Source organism: Salarias fasciatus, chromosome 14 (assembly GCF_902148845.1).
Source record: "Salarias fasciatus chromosome 14, fSalaFa1.1, whole genome shotgun sequence".
Classification (NCBI taxonomy): Eukaryota; Metazoa; Chordata; class Actinopteri; order Blenniiformes; family Blenniidae; genus Salarias; species Salarias fasciatus.
In genome coordinates this window covers 39,776,268-39,789,708 of record NC_043758.1, presented here as the reverse complement: position 1 = coordinate 39,789,708, position 13,441 = coordinate 39,776,268, and the positions used below count along the sequence as shown (strand labels likewise).

The 13,441-nt window shown below is 47.8% G+C and overlaps 1 protein-coding gene across 1 annotated transcript in view; it reads left to right on the top strand.

Moving 5' to 3' along the window:
- The window catches only part of LOC115400080 (breast carcinoma-amplified sequence 3-like), a 57,522-nt gene extending 45,308 nt beyond the window's left edge, over positions 1–12,214 (top strand). Inside the window, exon 14 of the mRNA XM_030107731.1 lies at positions 12,190–12,214. Coding sequence (XP_029963591.1) covers positions 12,190–12,214 — 25 coding nt within the window. The remainder of the gene's footprint in view (positions 1–12,189) is intronic.
- The last annotated feature ends 1,227 nt before the right edge of the window (positions 12,215–13,441 follow it).

Below are 13,441 nucleotides of genomic sequence, written 5' to 3'. Positions count from 1 at the left end.
TCAGCAATATGATCCTTATTTAGAGCAACTTCTGGAGACTTGAAAACAAAAAAACATCAACAAACATACCAGAGAGCGCAGAATCAACCACACACACACACACACACACACACACACACACACACACACACACACACACACACACACACACACACAGATCCTCTTGTGCAAGACTGAAGTCACTGTGTCTGTGAGGCTCACTGCTTCACTGTATCACACAATACTGCCATCTAGTGTCGCTTTGGAGGACCTGCTGCACAACAATACGAAAACCCACGCACACACACACACACACACACACACACACACACACACACACACACACACACACACACACACACACACACACACACCGTTTTGCGGAGATGTTGTCCCTGGGAGCCATCCTGGATGTTAATGTTAGGACAATGGTTCTCAGAATGGGGTCTGGGGACCTGCGGGGGGTCCACTGGGTCTCCTAAAAGAGGACAGAATAGGTACTTTCATTATGATTCCATTCATTATAGTAATGCTGAAGAAACCTTATTGCAGTAGCAGGGCTTTTACTTTTTCTAATTGTGAGGATTTCAGAAGTGTGGAAACATTTATTAGTGAATGAAAGAAAATTCTCCCATGAGTCTGTGGGACAGCCAGACCAGATCAGGGCGGTCCAAGGGGCCAGTCTGAGCAGCCACCTCGCTCAGCCGCTCCGCCGCCTGACAGGAAGCCCATGCAAAGATGCAAGGCGGCACTTTTAATTGCTGTGCCGTGTGAACTGCATGCCTTCTGAGTTGTGACTAACAGGGAGCGTGCCGGGGCTCCGGTTAATGAGGCTGGGGGAGCCGCGGGGGGCCGGCGCTGGTCTTCAGGGGCCGATAGGGCCCATTGGTTCCTACAGCAAGAGGGAAAGAGGGACAGAGTCGCCAAGAATAAAACCCTGCAATCTGCCTCATTTGCATCGTAAGAAATGAAGACATGAGCCAAAACAGCCCAGGAGAGATTCTGCTGTTTGCACCGAGAAAACCGGCGAGGTGGAATCAGGAAGCGAGCGCCCTGAAAGTGTCAGCATCCCACCTGAGATCTCCACCTGACTGAGTGAGTGATGTGAGGACCGGAGCTCGGCTGAGGATTTACTGCCCGGCAGGTCCGGCCCGGGCGCTTCCTCCCTCATGCTCCCAGCAGGCAATGGGCCCCGGGATCCAGAGGAGCGCTGAGAGCTACGAGCCTGCATTTATTCCCCGATAAACAATGAGCTGACAGCTGTAGAGTCCAGACCGTCCGGGACGCACCGTCCTGCTGCCTCTCTGGGACTGAGCCACATCTTGAGCACCGACCGCTCGGAGGACTCACACTGAAATACTGTTATTGTTTCAGCATCCACGTCCATTTCAAACAGAACTCATGAAGGTGTCTACGGTTCTGTGAATCCCTCCAGAGCGTTCTGTCCCTCAGAACCCTGCTGACCACCCAGAGGAACCCAGAGGAACCAACCGGCTGGACACCGCAATCTGTCACCTTCTAGGGTCGCCCAGGGGTCGTGAAGGGAACATTCAGTGCTTTCAGCACCGCCCTCTGGTGGTCAGGAGGGAGGAAACACAACCCGCTCCTCGTTGATCGCACTCGGTGTGTTTATGCAGCTTCAGACATCAAACTGAAACACGTCTGTGTGACTGCTGGGAAGACTGGAGAATGAACACCCAGTCCCGCCTCCGGCGCCGGCCGGCCCGGGGCCGGTGGAGCAGTGGTTCAGGCCCAGGCCGGGTGGAGTCTGCATGTTCTCACTTTGCGACTGGAACGGAGGAAGCGCTCCTGTCTTCCATCCCTCTGTCGTTCTGAGGATTCCTTTATGAAACGCACACTACTGAAGTGAAGCTGAAGCCCCTCTTACTGTCTCTTCACTTCCCTCTCTCCACTCCACTCCATCGCTCTTTCTCTCCCGTGCGGTGATATTTCTCTTCTATTTAAAGGCCACTAAAGATCAAGCTTTAGAAAGACATTTCAATTTACTTACTGGCCTTTGGAAAGCACCTCCGGTTAGATTTGGATGCCGTGGTACAGTTAATGGTGTATATCTGTTAAATGGCAAGCGTGAGCCGCCGCATCGATCACATCTGAGAGGAGGACGGCGGCTGATCTAACAGCAGGTACGCAGCATTATCCCTCTGTCAGCCGCGATGGAGACTCCTCCTGGCTGTGGATTATCTGTTTCACCATGAACGTTTCATCCCACGACCCTGAAAACAAGCGGCGTCCCGGAGACGCAGCCACAGACACACAGCGACGTTTCCCTCCCGCTTTTAATATTTACAAATCAACATCAATATAGAATTTATTGTTTGTATGTTCAGAAAGTCAAGTCATTAAATACAAAAAACACAACTGGAAAACAGACAGGAATCTCAAATTATTCCAAAGGAACTCAAATGAACTGGAAATATGCAAAAAAAACTGAAAACACACTCTGCAAACACCAAAAAATGAAGAGAGAGAGAGAGAGAGAGAGAGAGAGAGAGAGAGAGAGAGAGAGAGAGAGAGGAGACTTCACCTGATCATTCAGACATCTCTCTCACTTCATCTGTAAGAAACGTTTCCTTCACATTAAGCCTCTAAACACACTGAACACACCGAACACACCGAACACATTGAACACCCTGAACACTCTGAACACTCTGAACACACTGAACACTCTGAACACACTGAACACACTGAACACTCTGAACACTCTGAACACCCTGAACACTCTGAACACACTGAACATATTGAACAAACTGAACACACTGAACACTCTGAACACACTGAACACATTGAACAAACTGAACAAAGTGAACACACTGAACACTCTGAACACTCTGAACACATTGAACACACTGAACACATTGAACAAACTGAACACACTGAACACTCTGAACACACTGAACACATTGAACAAACTGAACAAACTGAACACACTGAACACTCTGAACACACTGAACACACTGAACACTCTGAACACTCTGAACACTCTGAACACACCGAACACACTGAACAAAGTGAACACACTGAACACACTGAACACCCTGAACACTCTGAACACACTGAACATATTGAACAAACTGAACACACTGAACACTCTGAACACTCTGAACACATTGAACAAACTGAACACACTGAACACACTGAACACACTGAACACTCTGAACACACTGAACACACTGAACACTCTGAACACACTGAACACCCTGAACACTCTGAACACTCTGAACACACTGAACACCCTGAACACTCTGAACACACTGAACATATTGAACAAACTGAACACACTGAACACACTGAACAAAGTGAACACACTGAACACACTGAACACTCTGAACACTCTGAACACATTGAACAAACTGAACAAACTGAACACACTGAACACACTGAACACACTGAACACTCTGAACACACTGAACACACTGAACACACTGAACACACTGAACACACTGAACACCCTGAACACTCTGAACACACTGAACATATTGAACAAACTGAACACACTGAACACTCTGAACACTCTGAACACTCTGAACACACCGAACACACTGAACAAAGTGAACACACTGAACACACTGAACACTCTGAACACACTGAACACCCTGAACACTCTGAACACACTAAACACACTGAACACACTGAACACATTGAACAAACTGAACACACACTCTCCTGGTGATTCTGGTTCTGATGACCCCTCCTCTCCACCCATCAGCCAGATAAGCCTGTGAACCACAGTGTGTGTGTTAGTGTGTGTGTGTGCATTTGCTTTGATCTCTCTCTCTCTCTCCTCTCTCTCTCTCTCTCACACACACGCACAAACACACACACACACACACACACACATTCTAGTGGGGATCCAATCAAGGGCGCTCCAGCTAAAGAGGGGAGGGAGGGGAGTAGTGTAAAGGGGTGTAATTTCAGTTTCATATGCCCCCCCCACCCCCCATCCCCACCCCCACCCCTCCACCCCCGACTTGACAATACTTGAAAAACAATGAGAGTGACCCAGTTGCAGGATTCCAATTAGTATTAGATATGCAACAGTTGAGATTAGAATGCGCTGCTTCCCTCGGTGGAGGGGGGGGGGGGGGGGGGGCTGCTCTGATTACCCGCCCCAGCCCAAGTGTTGGGCCTTGATAACTCTGTGTGCGCGCACGTGTGTGAGTGCGTGTGTGTGTGTGTGCGTGTGTGTGTGTGTGTGTGCGTGTGTGTGTGTGTGTGTGTGTGTGTGTGTGTGTGTGTGTGTGTGTGTGTGTGTGTGTGTGTGTGTGTGTGTCTTGCTTGCAAGACAGGGGAGGGGGCAGACAGATAAGGCATCTCTGGGACACTGAGCTTCGGTGCACCAGCTTACGTACACACACACACACACACACACACACACACACACACATCTCAGTCTGTCCCGTCTGTCCGCCGAGGGAATATTTATTTCTAAAATAGCTTGACTCCTCCCCGATGGGAGTGGAGGTTATTTTAATCAGTGGAGAGGGAATAGAAAAAGATAGGGTGCCCTCTCTCTCTCTCTCTCTCTCTCTCTCTCTCTCTCTCTCTCTCTCTCTCTCTCTCTCTGAGTGTGTGTGTGTGTGTGTGTGTGTGTGTGTGTGTGTGTGTGTGTGGCAGGACTTGTGAAGTGGGTGAAGACTGCCTCTCTGGCTGGGACTGTGCCGGTCTGCCTGACCTTGCCTGGTGTTTTGAGTCTGGCTGGTTTCGGTGGAGACAGCAGGACCGAGTCTGAAGGTCAGAACTTATTAACATGACGCAGTGGCCACTGTTTCACTCTGCAGCTCCGCTTTCCTACTATAAACATGCTTTAAGAAAGGTAGAAATCCCCCACAGATGCATGAATTAAAGGTTTAATAACAGGAATGTTCTGCACGCGCTGCTCTGTCCGGAGACTGAAGAACATCCTGGAACTGATGGACAGATTGCTCGTCAGAAGCATCATGGACAGTATCTTTCTGTTGCAAGATGTGAAGGATGTCTGTGGGTCTGATGATGATCACAAGTCAACAATCATGCTTCCAGGAGTCCTGGGCTGTTGCGGGGTTCTGTGTTCTGTGGGGGGATGATGAGCTGAACATTTTGATCACTGAAACTTGTCTTGTACGTCTGACCTTTGTGACAGTTAAAAGTTAATGAAATGAAATCTTTTAAAAAGAAACTTGGAAAACCAAAAACTACACAAAAGAAAGTGTTCTGAAAGGTATGTGTGTGTGTGTGTGTGTGTGTGTGTGTGTGTGTGTGTGTGGTTTTAAAAAAGTAAGTGAACTCGTGCTTTTCAAAAACTGCTGAAAACAAATGAGTTTTGACTGAAGCCCACTGAGACTATCAGGACGAGACAGTGACGACCCAGCTGACCTCCAGGAGGAAGCCCTGGCTGGTGAGCCGTAAGCAGGATTCAGGAGGAGACTGAAGCCGTCAGTGTGCTGAACTCTTCTGTCCTCCTGCCATCATTTGGTGCCTTCAAAGGAAAGGTACGTTACTCAGGCTGCAGAACTCCGGCTCCCAGACTCATCAGCTGAGGAGTCGCTGGAGCTGTATGGATTGCTGCTCTTCACCTCTGAGGTGTGACTGCTCTCAATAGCAATGCTAACTTCACTGCAGTAACATTCTCTAATCACTCGCCTTTCGCCTCCTGAACATGACGACCGGCAGCATCGTTGTGTGCTGCTCACTGTTTGAGATGTTATACGTTAGAAGCAAGTGGCGAAGTGAGAAGTGATGTTTCCTCGAGCCGTGTGCTCAGCGTTTTCTGGAATCTCTCCTCATGGAGTTTTAAAACATACTAAGGTTTATCAGAAAAGGGAATCATAGATTGAGCTTTCAACACTGAGTTATGGCGGAGGAGGATATCTGCCTCCGGTCCACAGAAAGGGAGCTCCTCTTCAGAAAACTCCTGCTTCATACATGCATGCAGTAAACAGCTTCCTGTTTCATATTGGCTGCAGCCATGGAGCAGAAACACCAGGAAGAGCATTTTGGCCGTCAGAGTACCTGGCGGCCCAACGTCAGCTGAAGTTCAGTCTCGAACCCATTTATAGTGACGCCAAGATGTTCTGATCTTATTTCTTTATTTTAAGTTGAAGCATTGAAAATAAAATCATCAAGGCACTCATCAAGACCCCTGCTACTTTCATTTAATCATCGAGTCCCTCATTCCTCAGATATCATGGGAAGAGGACAAAATAGCTCAAAATGAAGTTTAGTGACTTCAGACAGTCAAAATCCAAACCACAGAAAACACAGAGACCAGAACAGAGAGAAGAAACAGAACAAAACAAACACACAAGAAGACGACAGCCGTCAGAGGACAGGAGGAGGAGACAGAGGGACAGACTGTTTATGGACACACAGGAGGAGGAAACAGAGTTCTCAGTTCATAGCATCGGATCAGAGCGTGGAGTCAACATGGAGGAGAGGATGAGGTGAGATCAGACACGGCAGCACTCGCATTATTTGAAGACCCAATGTCCTACATGAAGCAGATTTCACAGACTTCATGCTTTCAGAGTAGGGACGGATGTCTTCTCCCAACTGTCCTGCTCTGCAGCTTTCAGCAGAAGGATCTGACTCCAGCTGAGCCTCAGATCAAGCTGCTGTCCGGGTTTCCTGACAGCACATCCGACCCGACACTGACAGTTTAGGGTCACGCAGCTTGTTTTTCCATGTTCCTCTGTCATGAGTATGTAGCTTTGGCCCAACCCCTCCAGCCCCAAAGCAATCAGATTAGGCTATCACGCCATCCTCAGGCCCTCAAACTCTGCCGCAAATCTATACGTTGAATTGGAAGTGTCAGTGGCTAAGCTGCCGGCACGCCGGCGCCGCCACGTCTCAAAAGGGAGCCCTTCAGATGGCTCCAGCTGTTAATACACGCCTGCTTCCCGATGAGATTCTGAGAGGATAAATAGAGATGGGGAGGATTAGTTAGCGAGGCTACGAGGACGGGATCCAAATTAGCAGCAGCCTCAATCACCGGGCGCGATCCCCCGCCGCCGCCCGGCGCTCGTACGGGTTGGCTTTCTTGTGCTGTCGTTTATGTTCAAGGCTGATTGGCACGGAGATTCTGATGCGGCGACATGGTCAATTTGGCCGCCAATTCCCGCCTCAACTCAACTCTCAGAGAGCGCCGTGGCAGAGCCCTCCCGCCTCGCCACGACCCGCCTCGCCATGCGCACCGCAGGCCTCCGTCAGGTCACCGCCGCCCCATCTGAACTGTCATCCCTTCATCCTGTGGCCCACAGAGCCGTGCACACACTTTAATGTAAACATGCAGATTTGAGCTCTTTGCGCCGTCCTGCTAACATAACGTAACGATGCCATCTGCGTTCACAGACTGATGACAGCGATCGAGACGAGATGGGTTCTCTGAACGCTTTTCTAGAGGGTGCATCAACATGACGGAGGGAGGAGAGCCACCGTGTCTTTAAACCGACTCTTTATTTAGCTTTTTGATTGCAGACTGTTGACTTCTGCCTTCATGCTCCTGGTTCAGTGCGGCCCTGCCTCCACCGGGCCGCCTCCACCGAGCTGCCCCCACCGGGCCGCCTCCACCGCCTCGCTCTCCCGAGAACCAAGCAGTCCAGGACTGGACACCAGAGACCCACTGGCTGTGGATCTGTTCTAAATGATGGGTGTATGTCTGCTGTGGGTCTGTTCTACGGAGGTTTTGTGTGTCCTTCCATCTTTACGCTGATGACTGTCAAATCTATGTGCCTCTGATGTGTGAAGATTCTGCTCAAATTTTGGAGTGCATTAATTCCACTCGGTCCTGGTAAAGCCAGCAGTAAACCTGTTAACTTGGGGCCTTTGACTCAGTTTAAGCCCACTGTTACCAACCTTGGTGTTAAAATGGACCATGACCTCAAGCTTGATAAGCAAATTAGTGCTTTAGCGCTGGAAACGGGGCTCGAACAGGGCAGAACCTAATAAATAAGAAGGGTTTCTTACAGCCTGCACACCTGTTGATTAACGTAAAGTTGCAACAACATACCGCTTCCTACGTCCGTTAGGGGGGCACATGCTCAGACCAGCACCGGACCGTCGGGACCCACGTACCCGGTCTACAGCTGCTGCGGCATGCGCTCGACGCGCTCCCCCGGAGCCATCGCGATACTGCAGGGCATAACTTTCATCAGGACCAATAGGATATCTATCAGAAGGGGAAATAGCCTTTACCTGCTCTCACGAAACACCGCTACCGGCCAGAGCCAACCCGGAAGTGCAAGAACCAGAGGACGACACAGACGTACGAGGGGTTTTTATAGCGCCCCCAGCCAATGGGAATGGCTAGTGTGACGTCACAAGTCACTTCCGGGTCCAAGGCTTCTAGCGCGCAATGTAAACACAATGGCTGTTGCCAAAGAACCGGTCACTTTTTTCATGGTAACAGTGAATTTTGCTGACTTTCCAAAGTTAGTGAAGAGGGGTTTAAATCCTTACAACTCAAACCGAGTTGTAATTGTTTCTGTGGTGACAGGTGGAAATCTGAAATGGAAAGTACAGGCTTCAATGAAAAACAACATTTACGAGGTTGAGGTGAGTGATTAAGGGGCTAGCTAGCATTAACACGAGGGTGTCAGTCGTCGCATCATGCTGTGTAACTTAACTATTAATTAATTATCTATGTTAGAATCGGGTACTGTCTGTCTGCGGTTTGTGGACAACTTACAGTTTATTCATCCAGGGAAATAATTTTAAACCAAACCTCAAACACGCCATAAAGCAGAAGCAGCACACATTCAGTACAGGTTAAAAAGTAAAATAATAACAATAATAATAATAATAATAATAATAATAATAATAATAATAATAATAATAAAGCCCTTACAGAATATCTAATAATATCCCCCCTTGTGGGATTAATAAAGGATTATTAACTTTGGATAACTCCGCTGGTCCATCCTGCCGGAGAGGAGCGCAGTTTTAACAGTGAGAGAAGACACACAGCTGCTGCAGAGCAGCTTCAGATCCAGCGGGGGAAACGCTGCTGTTCAGCCCTGAAAAGATGTGGGACTTTATTTTGTCCTGTGCTGTTTTACACCATATTGTTGTGGCCGATAGAGTTACTGTTGATGCGCCGGCACCATGAGAGGAGCTGATGTGGGAACCAGCAGGACCTGAAGAACCGCGACTGACATGTAAATAAACTGTAAAGTTTAGCAAATGATTTATTTAATCAGTGATGTGATGCCAGCAGCCTAGAAAATAATATCAGCTAAAGGGAGATTAAATACAGACAGAGGACGTTTAGCCAAAAATTTTATTTAGACGTCTATAAATTGTCTTTAATTAATTTAAGCAGCACCGGGAACGGGGGGCACGCGCCGCCCTCGTGGACTGAGTCCCGGTCCGCTCCGTCCTGTGTCCTGCTCGGTCCGGGGTCCTGCTCAGGACCGGGTCCGGTGCTGAGTGTGTGTCTCGGTGGGACCGTCTCCGCTGTGGGGAGGAGACCCGGCTACGGTGCCGCTGCTGTCTGGCTCAGAGACATAATTAAATGAAACAATAAAAATCTGATCTATATAACGTGAGTCTGCCTCATTATTTGTAATATCAGTAAAAATAATATAATGATGTAATATCAGAGGAAAGCAGTAGTAGGATATGGTTTTGTTGACATCGTTCCTGTTGTTACAACACGGGACACAGCAGTGCACCATCGCGCCTTTGGACACGGAAGTGACGTATTCAGCTTCGATGACGTAGCTACTAGCCATCCCCATAGGCTGAGAACAACAGGTGCGTTCACGATGGCAAAGCCAGAGGTAGACGGAGCTAGACGAAGTAGACGGCCCCCCCCCCCCCCCGCCTGTGCCTCCTTGCCCCCCCCCCTGGCTGTCAGAGGGGTAATTTTGTTTTTCTTATTAAAAACAAAAGAATTCATAATTTCTTTTGTGTGTCACATTGTGTTAATTCATATTCAGTTAACTGAAATAAATACAATTTTAAAAAAACAAAATAATTTTAAGTTACGTTTTGGCTTCTGTCATGTGAAGCGTGCCTGCTGCTGCAAGTGCAACCAGGCATCAAGGGGGGCAGACTGCCTCGCCCCCTCAGTCCAAAAAATTAATAAATAAAGTTTTCAGTCTATTTTGTGCTTAAAAAACAACAGCAAACTCCACTGGCTTGATCAAATCAATATGAAGTCTTGCGCTATTCAAAATTAAAAAAAAAGAAAAAAAAAGTGGAGACTCCAGCTCTACTAAAGGTGAGGGCTGGTTATTTTATCATTTGTTTTATTACTATTTGTGCTTTTTACCAATGTGATTAATGATCATATGTTGTTGGACACAGTAGAACAGGCCTCTGATCTGTGGATTCTGTCTTTGTGTTGCTCCGTTACTTTTCCGCCCCCCCCCCTCCTACACTGGGCTGGAGCCGGGACTGGCTGTTTATTTATGCAAATAAAGCGCGTTGTCATCAAACTGATGACGAGTCGGCTGGGGTCCAATCCCCTGCCTGTATGAAACAGAGAGGTGGGCCCGGTAGCCGCGGTGAGTTGCTCTCCAGCAGCTCACGCGGCTACCTCTGTGACCGATCTCGTTTGGGTCTCGCGAGTTTTCGATGCCCTACGTAGGTCCTACGTATCAGTGACGCCGGGCCACATCTGGGCGGGGCGGCTCAAAAGTCTTAAAGGTCTGCCTCTGGCTTTCTCATGTCGAACGCACCTATCAATAAACACACCCATCCTGCCACACACATATCGCCAGTGTTGTCGTCACTTCATTGGCTTCCTGTCCGCTACAGGTTTGATTTTAAAATTCTTTTACTTGTCTTCAAATCTTTGAATGGTATTGCCTCAATATATTTGTCTGAACTGTTGGTGCCTTCTGTGCCGGGACGTCGTCTCCCATCGGCAAACAAGGCTCTGCTCGTGGTTCCTGACACAAACCTCAAACGTCGGGGTTACTGAGTGTTTTTCTACTGTTGGTCCAAAACTGTGGAGTGATTTACCTCTGAACACGAAGCAAACGGATTCTCTTCTTGTTTTTAAGTCCCGCCTTAAGACTCACTTATTTTCTTTGGCTTTTAACAAATGTGAGACTGTGTTCTACTGAAATGTTGCCAATGTTGTCTTATTAATATTTTTATGTCTTTTTCTGTTGTTTTACTTTGTGTTCGTGCAGCACTTTGGTCGACACTGTAGTTTTTAATAGTGCTTTATAAATAAACTGGAGTGGATTGGATTGTGTGCTCACATCAAGCTGTACTGACAGCTGATCAGCCCAGCTCCTCTCAGAGCTGCAGACCGGACAGTTACACTGCTGGAGAACATCGTTTCCACGCTGCTGTCTCTCCTGGTTCAGCTGCTGGTTGACCTGCTGCTGGCGGAGAGCCTCAGGTGAAACCTTCCAGGTCATCTGGTGTCAGTGTATCTCTGCAAGCACTGAAGAAGGGGGCGGAGCCATGTATGGGTTGCCATGGTAACCGCTGAACCTGTCTGACAGCATCAATGGTTGCTGCAACTACTGACGCAACTTTTTATAAATCCTGAACAAACTGACCCGTTTTACAGTCCTGCTTTTTATTTGCGTTTCTTTTAGTTCCAACGATTAAAATAATTCAGTAAAAAGCTGAACCGTGGTCGTTTTCACAGAATGGGCGGAGGAGGATGTTTGCAGAGCGAGGACAGACGAGGACAGCAGCCCTGTTGACGTTCCACAGCTTTCTTATTATACATTTTACTCCATTACACATATTTTTTTTAATATTTCCTAGAGGTTGAACTTATTTTATTATTTTTCATTGATGCACTTGCGCTGGTCTCCTCTTCCTACACTGGTTTAACTGTTTTTTCTCTCTAATCCAGTGTTTTTGCTCGTGTTGACGTTGTTAGACGTTTTGCCAGTGCTTCCAGCAGTCAGCTGTTTCTGAGTGAGGTTTTTTTTTTTTTTTTTTTAACTACTGTGGTGAATGGATGAAATGAAAAGGGGCTGGGGAGGAGTGTGTGGACGTACCACTGTGTTTGCTGGAGTGTCTCTCGTGTCTTCAACAGACCAGAACCGTCCTGAACCAGGCGGACACGCAGCAGCCCGCGGTCGCCGCTCCACCCGGCTGCATGGCGTTCTGAACACTGCCACTGAATTTAGTTCCTCAGCACGATCAGAGAAGAAAGAGACACGAGACAACAAGAGGCGGAGAAAAGAGGCATGACCGCTCTGTTGTGTCTCACGTCTTTGTTGTTTTTGTCTGTCTCAGCACGGTCCTGCGCTCCTCGCCATGAACTGAAAATGGTATTTGGGAGACAAACAACTCCATTCCGCTGTGCATCAGTAATTAGCTGTGGAATTAGCGGGTTTGACGTGCCTCCACAGATCAGCCGGCCCTCCAGGGAGGCCTGCGGGTCCAGGCAAGCCGCATTTCCAATTATTGTGTTGAATTGCTAATTTAGTTATTGTGCCTGCCGTAATTGTGATGGGTATTGGCTGTGCGATTCAATTTGTTTTAAATATTTGTGGGCCGGCGGATTGTAATGGAGCTGACCTGTCTGCAGGAAGAGCGCCACAGTGAGGAGGGAGAGGGGGACTGCACTGCAACACACACACACACACACACACACACACACACACACACACACACACACACACACACACACTGGTAACTGTAAGTTTATAGTGATGTATGAACTAAACCTGTCTTTGCATGCAGAAGGGACAGCTTTATTTTTAGATTTTACAGGCTTCCAATCAAAATTTTGAACAATTTCATACAAAAAACAAACTCCGCTATAGATTTTCTGACTCAGTATTTAATCCACTCAGATGAGGAGTTTAATACTGTGAATTTGAGTAAATACTGAGGATCTGTTCAGGACAGGAGTGTCAAAATGTTACTGAACACAACATTAACCTCATTTACACTTCAGTCAAACTCACATGGTCCACTGTATGACGGGGATCCATCACAGACACGTTATTCTCAGCGCTGAACATTACCTCAGTCCGATGGTGTCATAAAAACGAGGACATGAACATTTCTCCCAAACGCCTTGAATAAATAAACTTTCTTTATTTTCATCATTTCCTCTTCAGGTCACAGAAGTACGACAGTTTGATGAGACTGAATTTAAATTTCACTGCAGTCTGGAGAGCTGTGTGTGTGTGTGTGTGTGTGTGTGTGTGTGTGTGTGTGTGTGTGTGTGTGTGTGCTTTCATCTTGACAGTACAGAGCATGTTTGTCCGTACGGCTGTCACCCTGAGGTCAATATGAAAGACTCGGGGCTGAATGAGATCCTCTCCTGGTCTTTGAAATCTCTTGTCTCGCCTCCACAGAGAAACACACACACACACACACACACACACACACACACACACACACACAGGAAAACAGCCATTTACACCTGGCAGGTGTTTGATGATCAATTAAAGCCCATCTCTCTGTGTCTGTTTAGCCTCCAGAGTGTTGGGCACCGCCTCCTCATCAACCCACACCACCATCGGCACATCGTCAA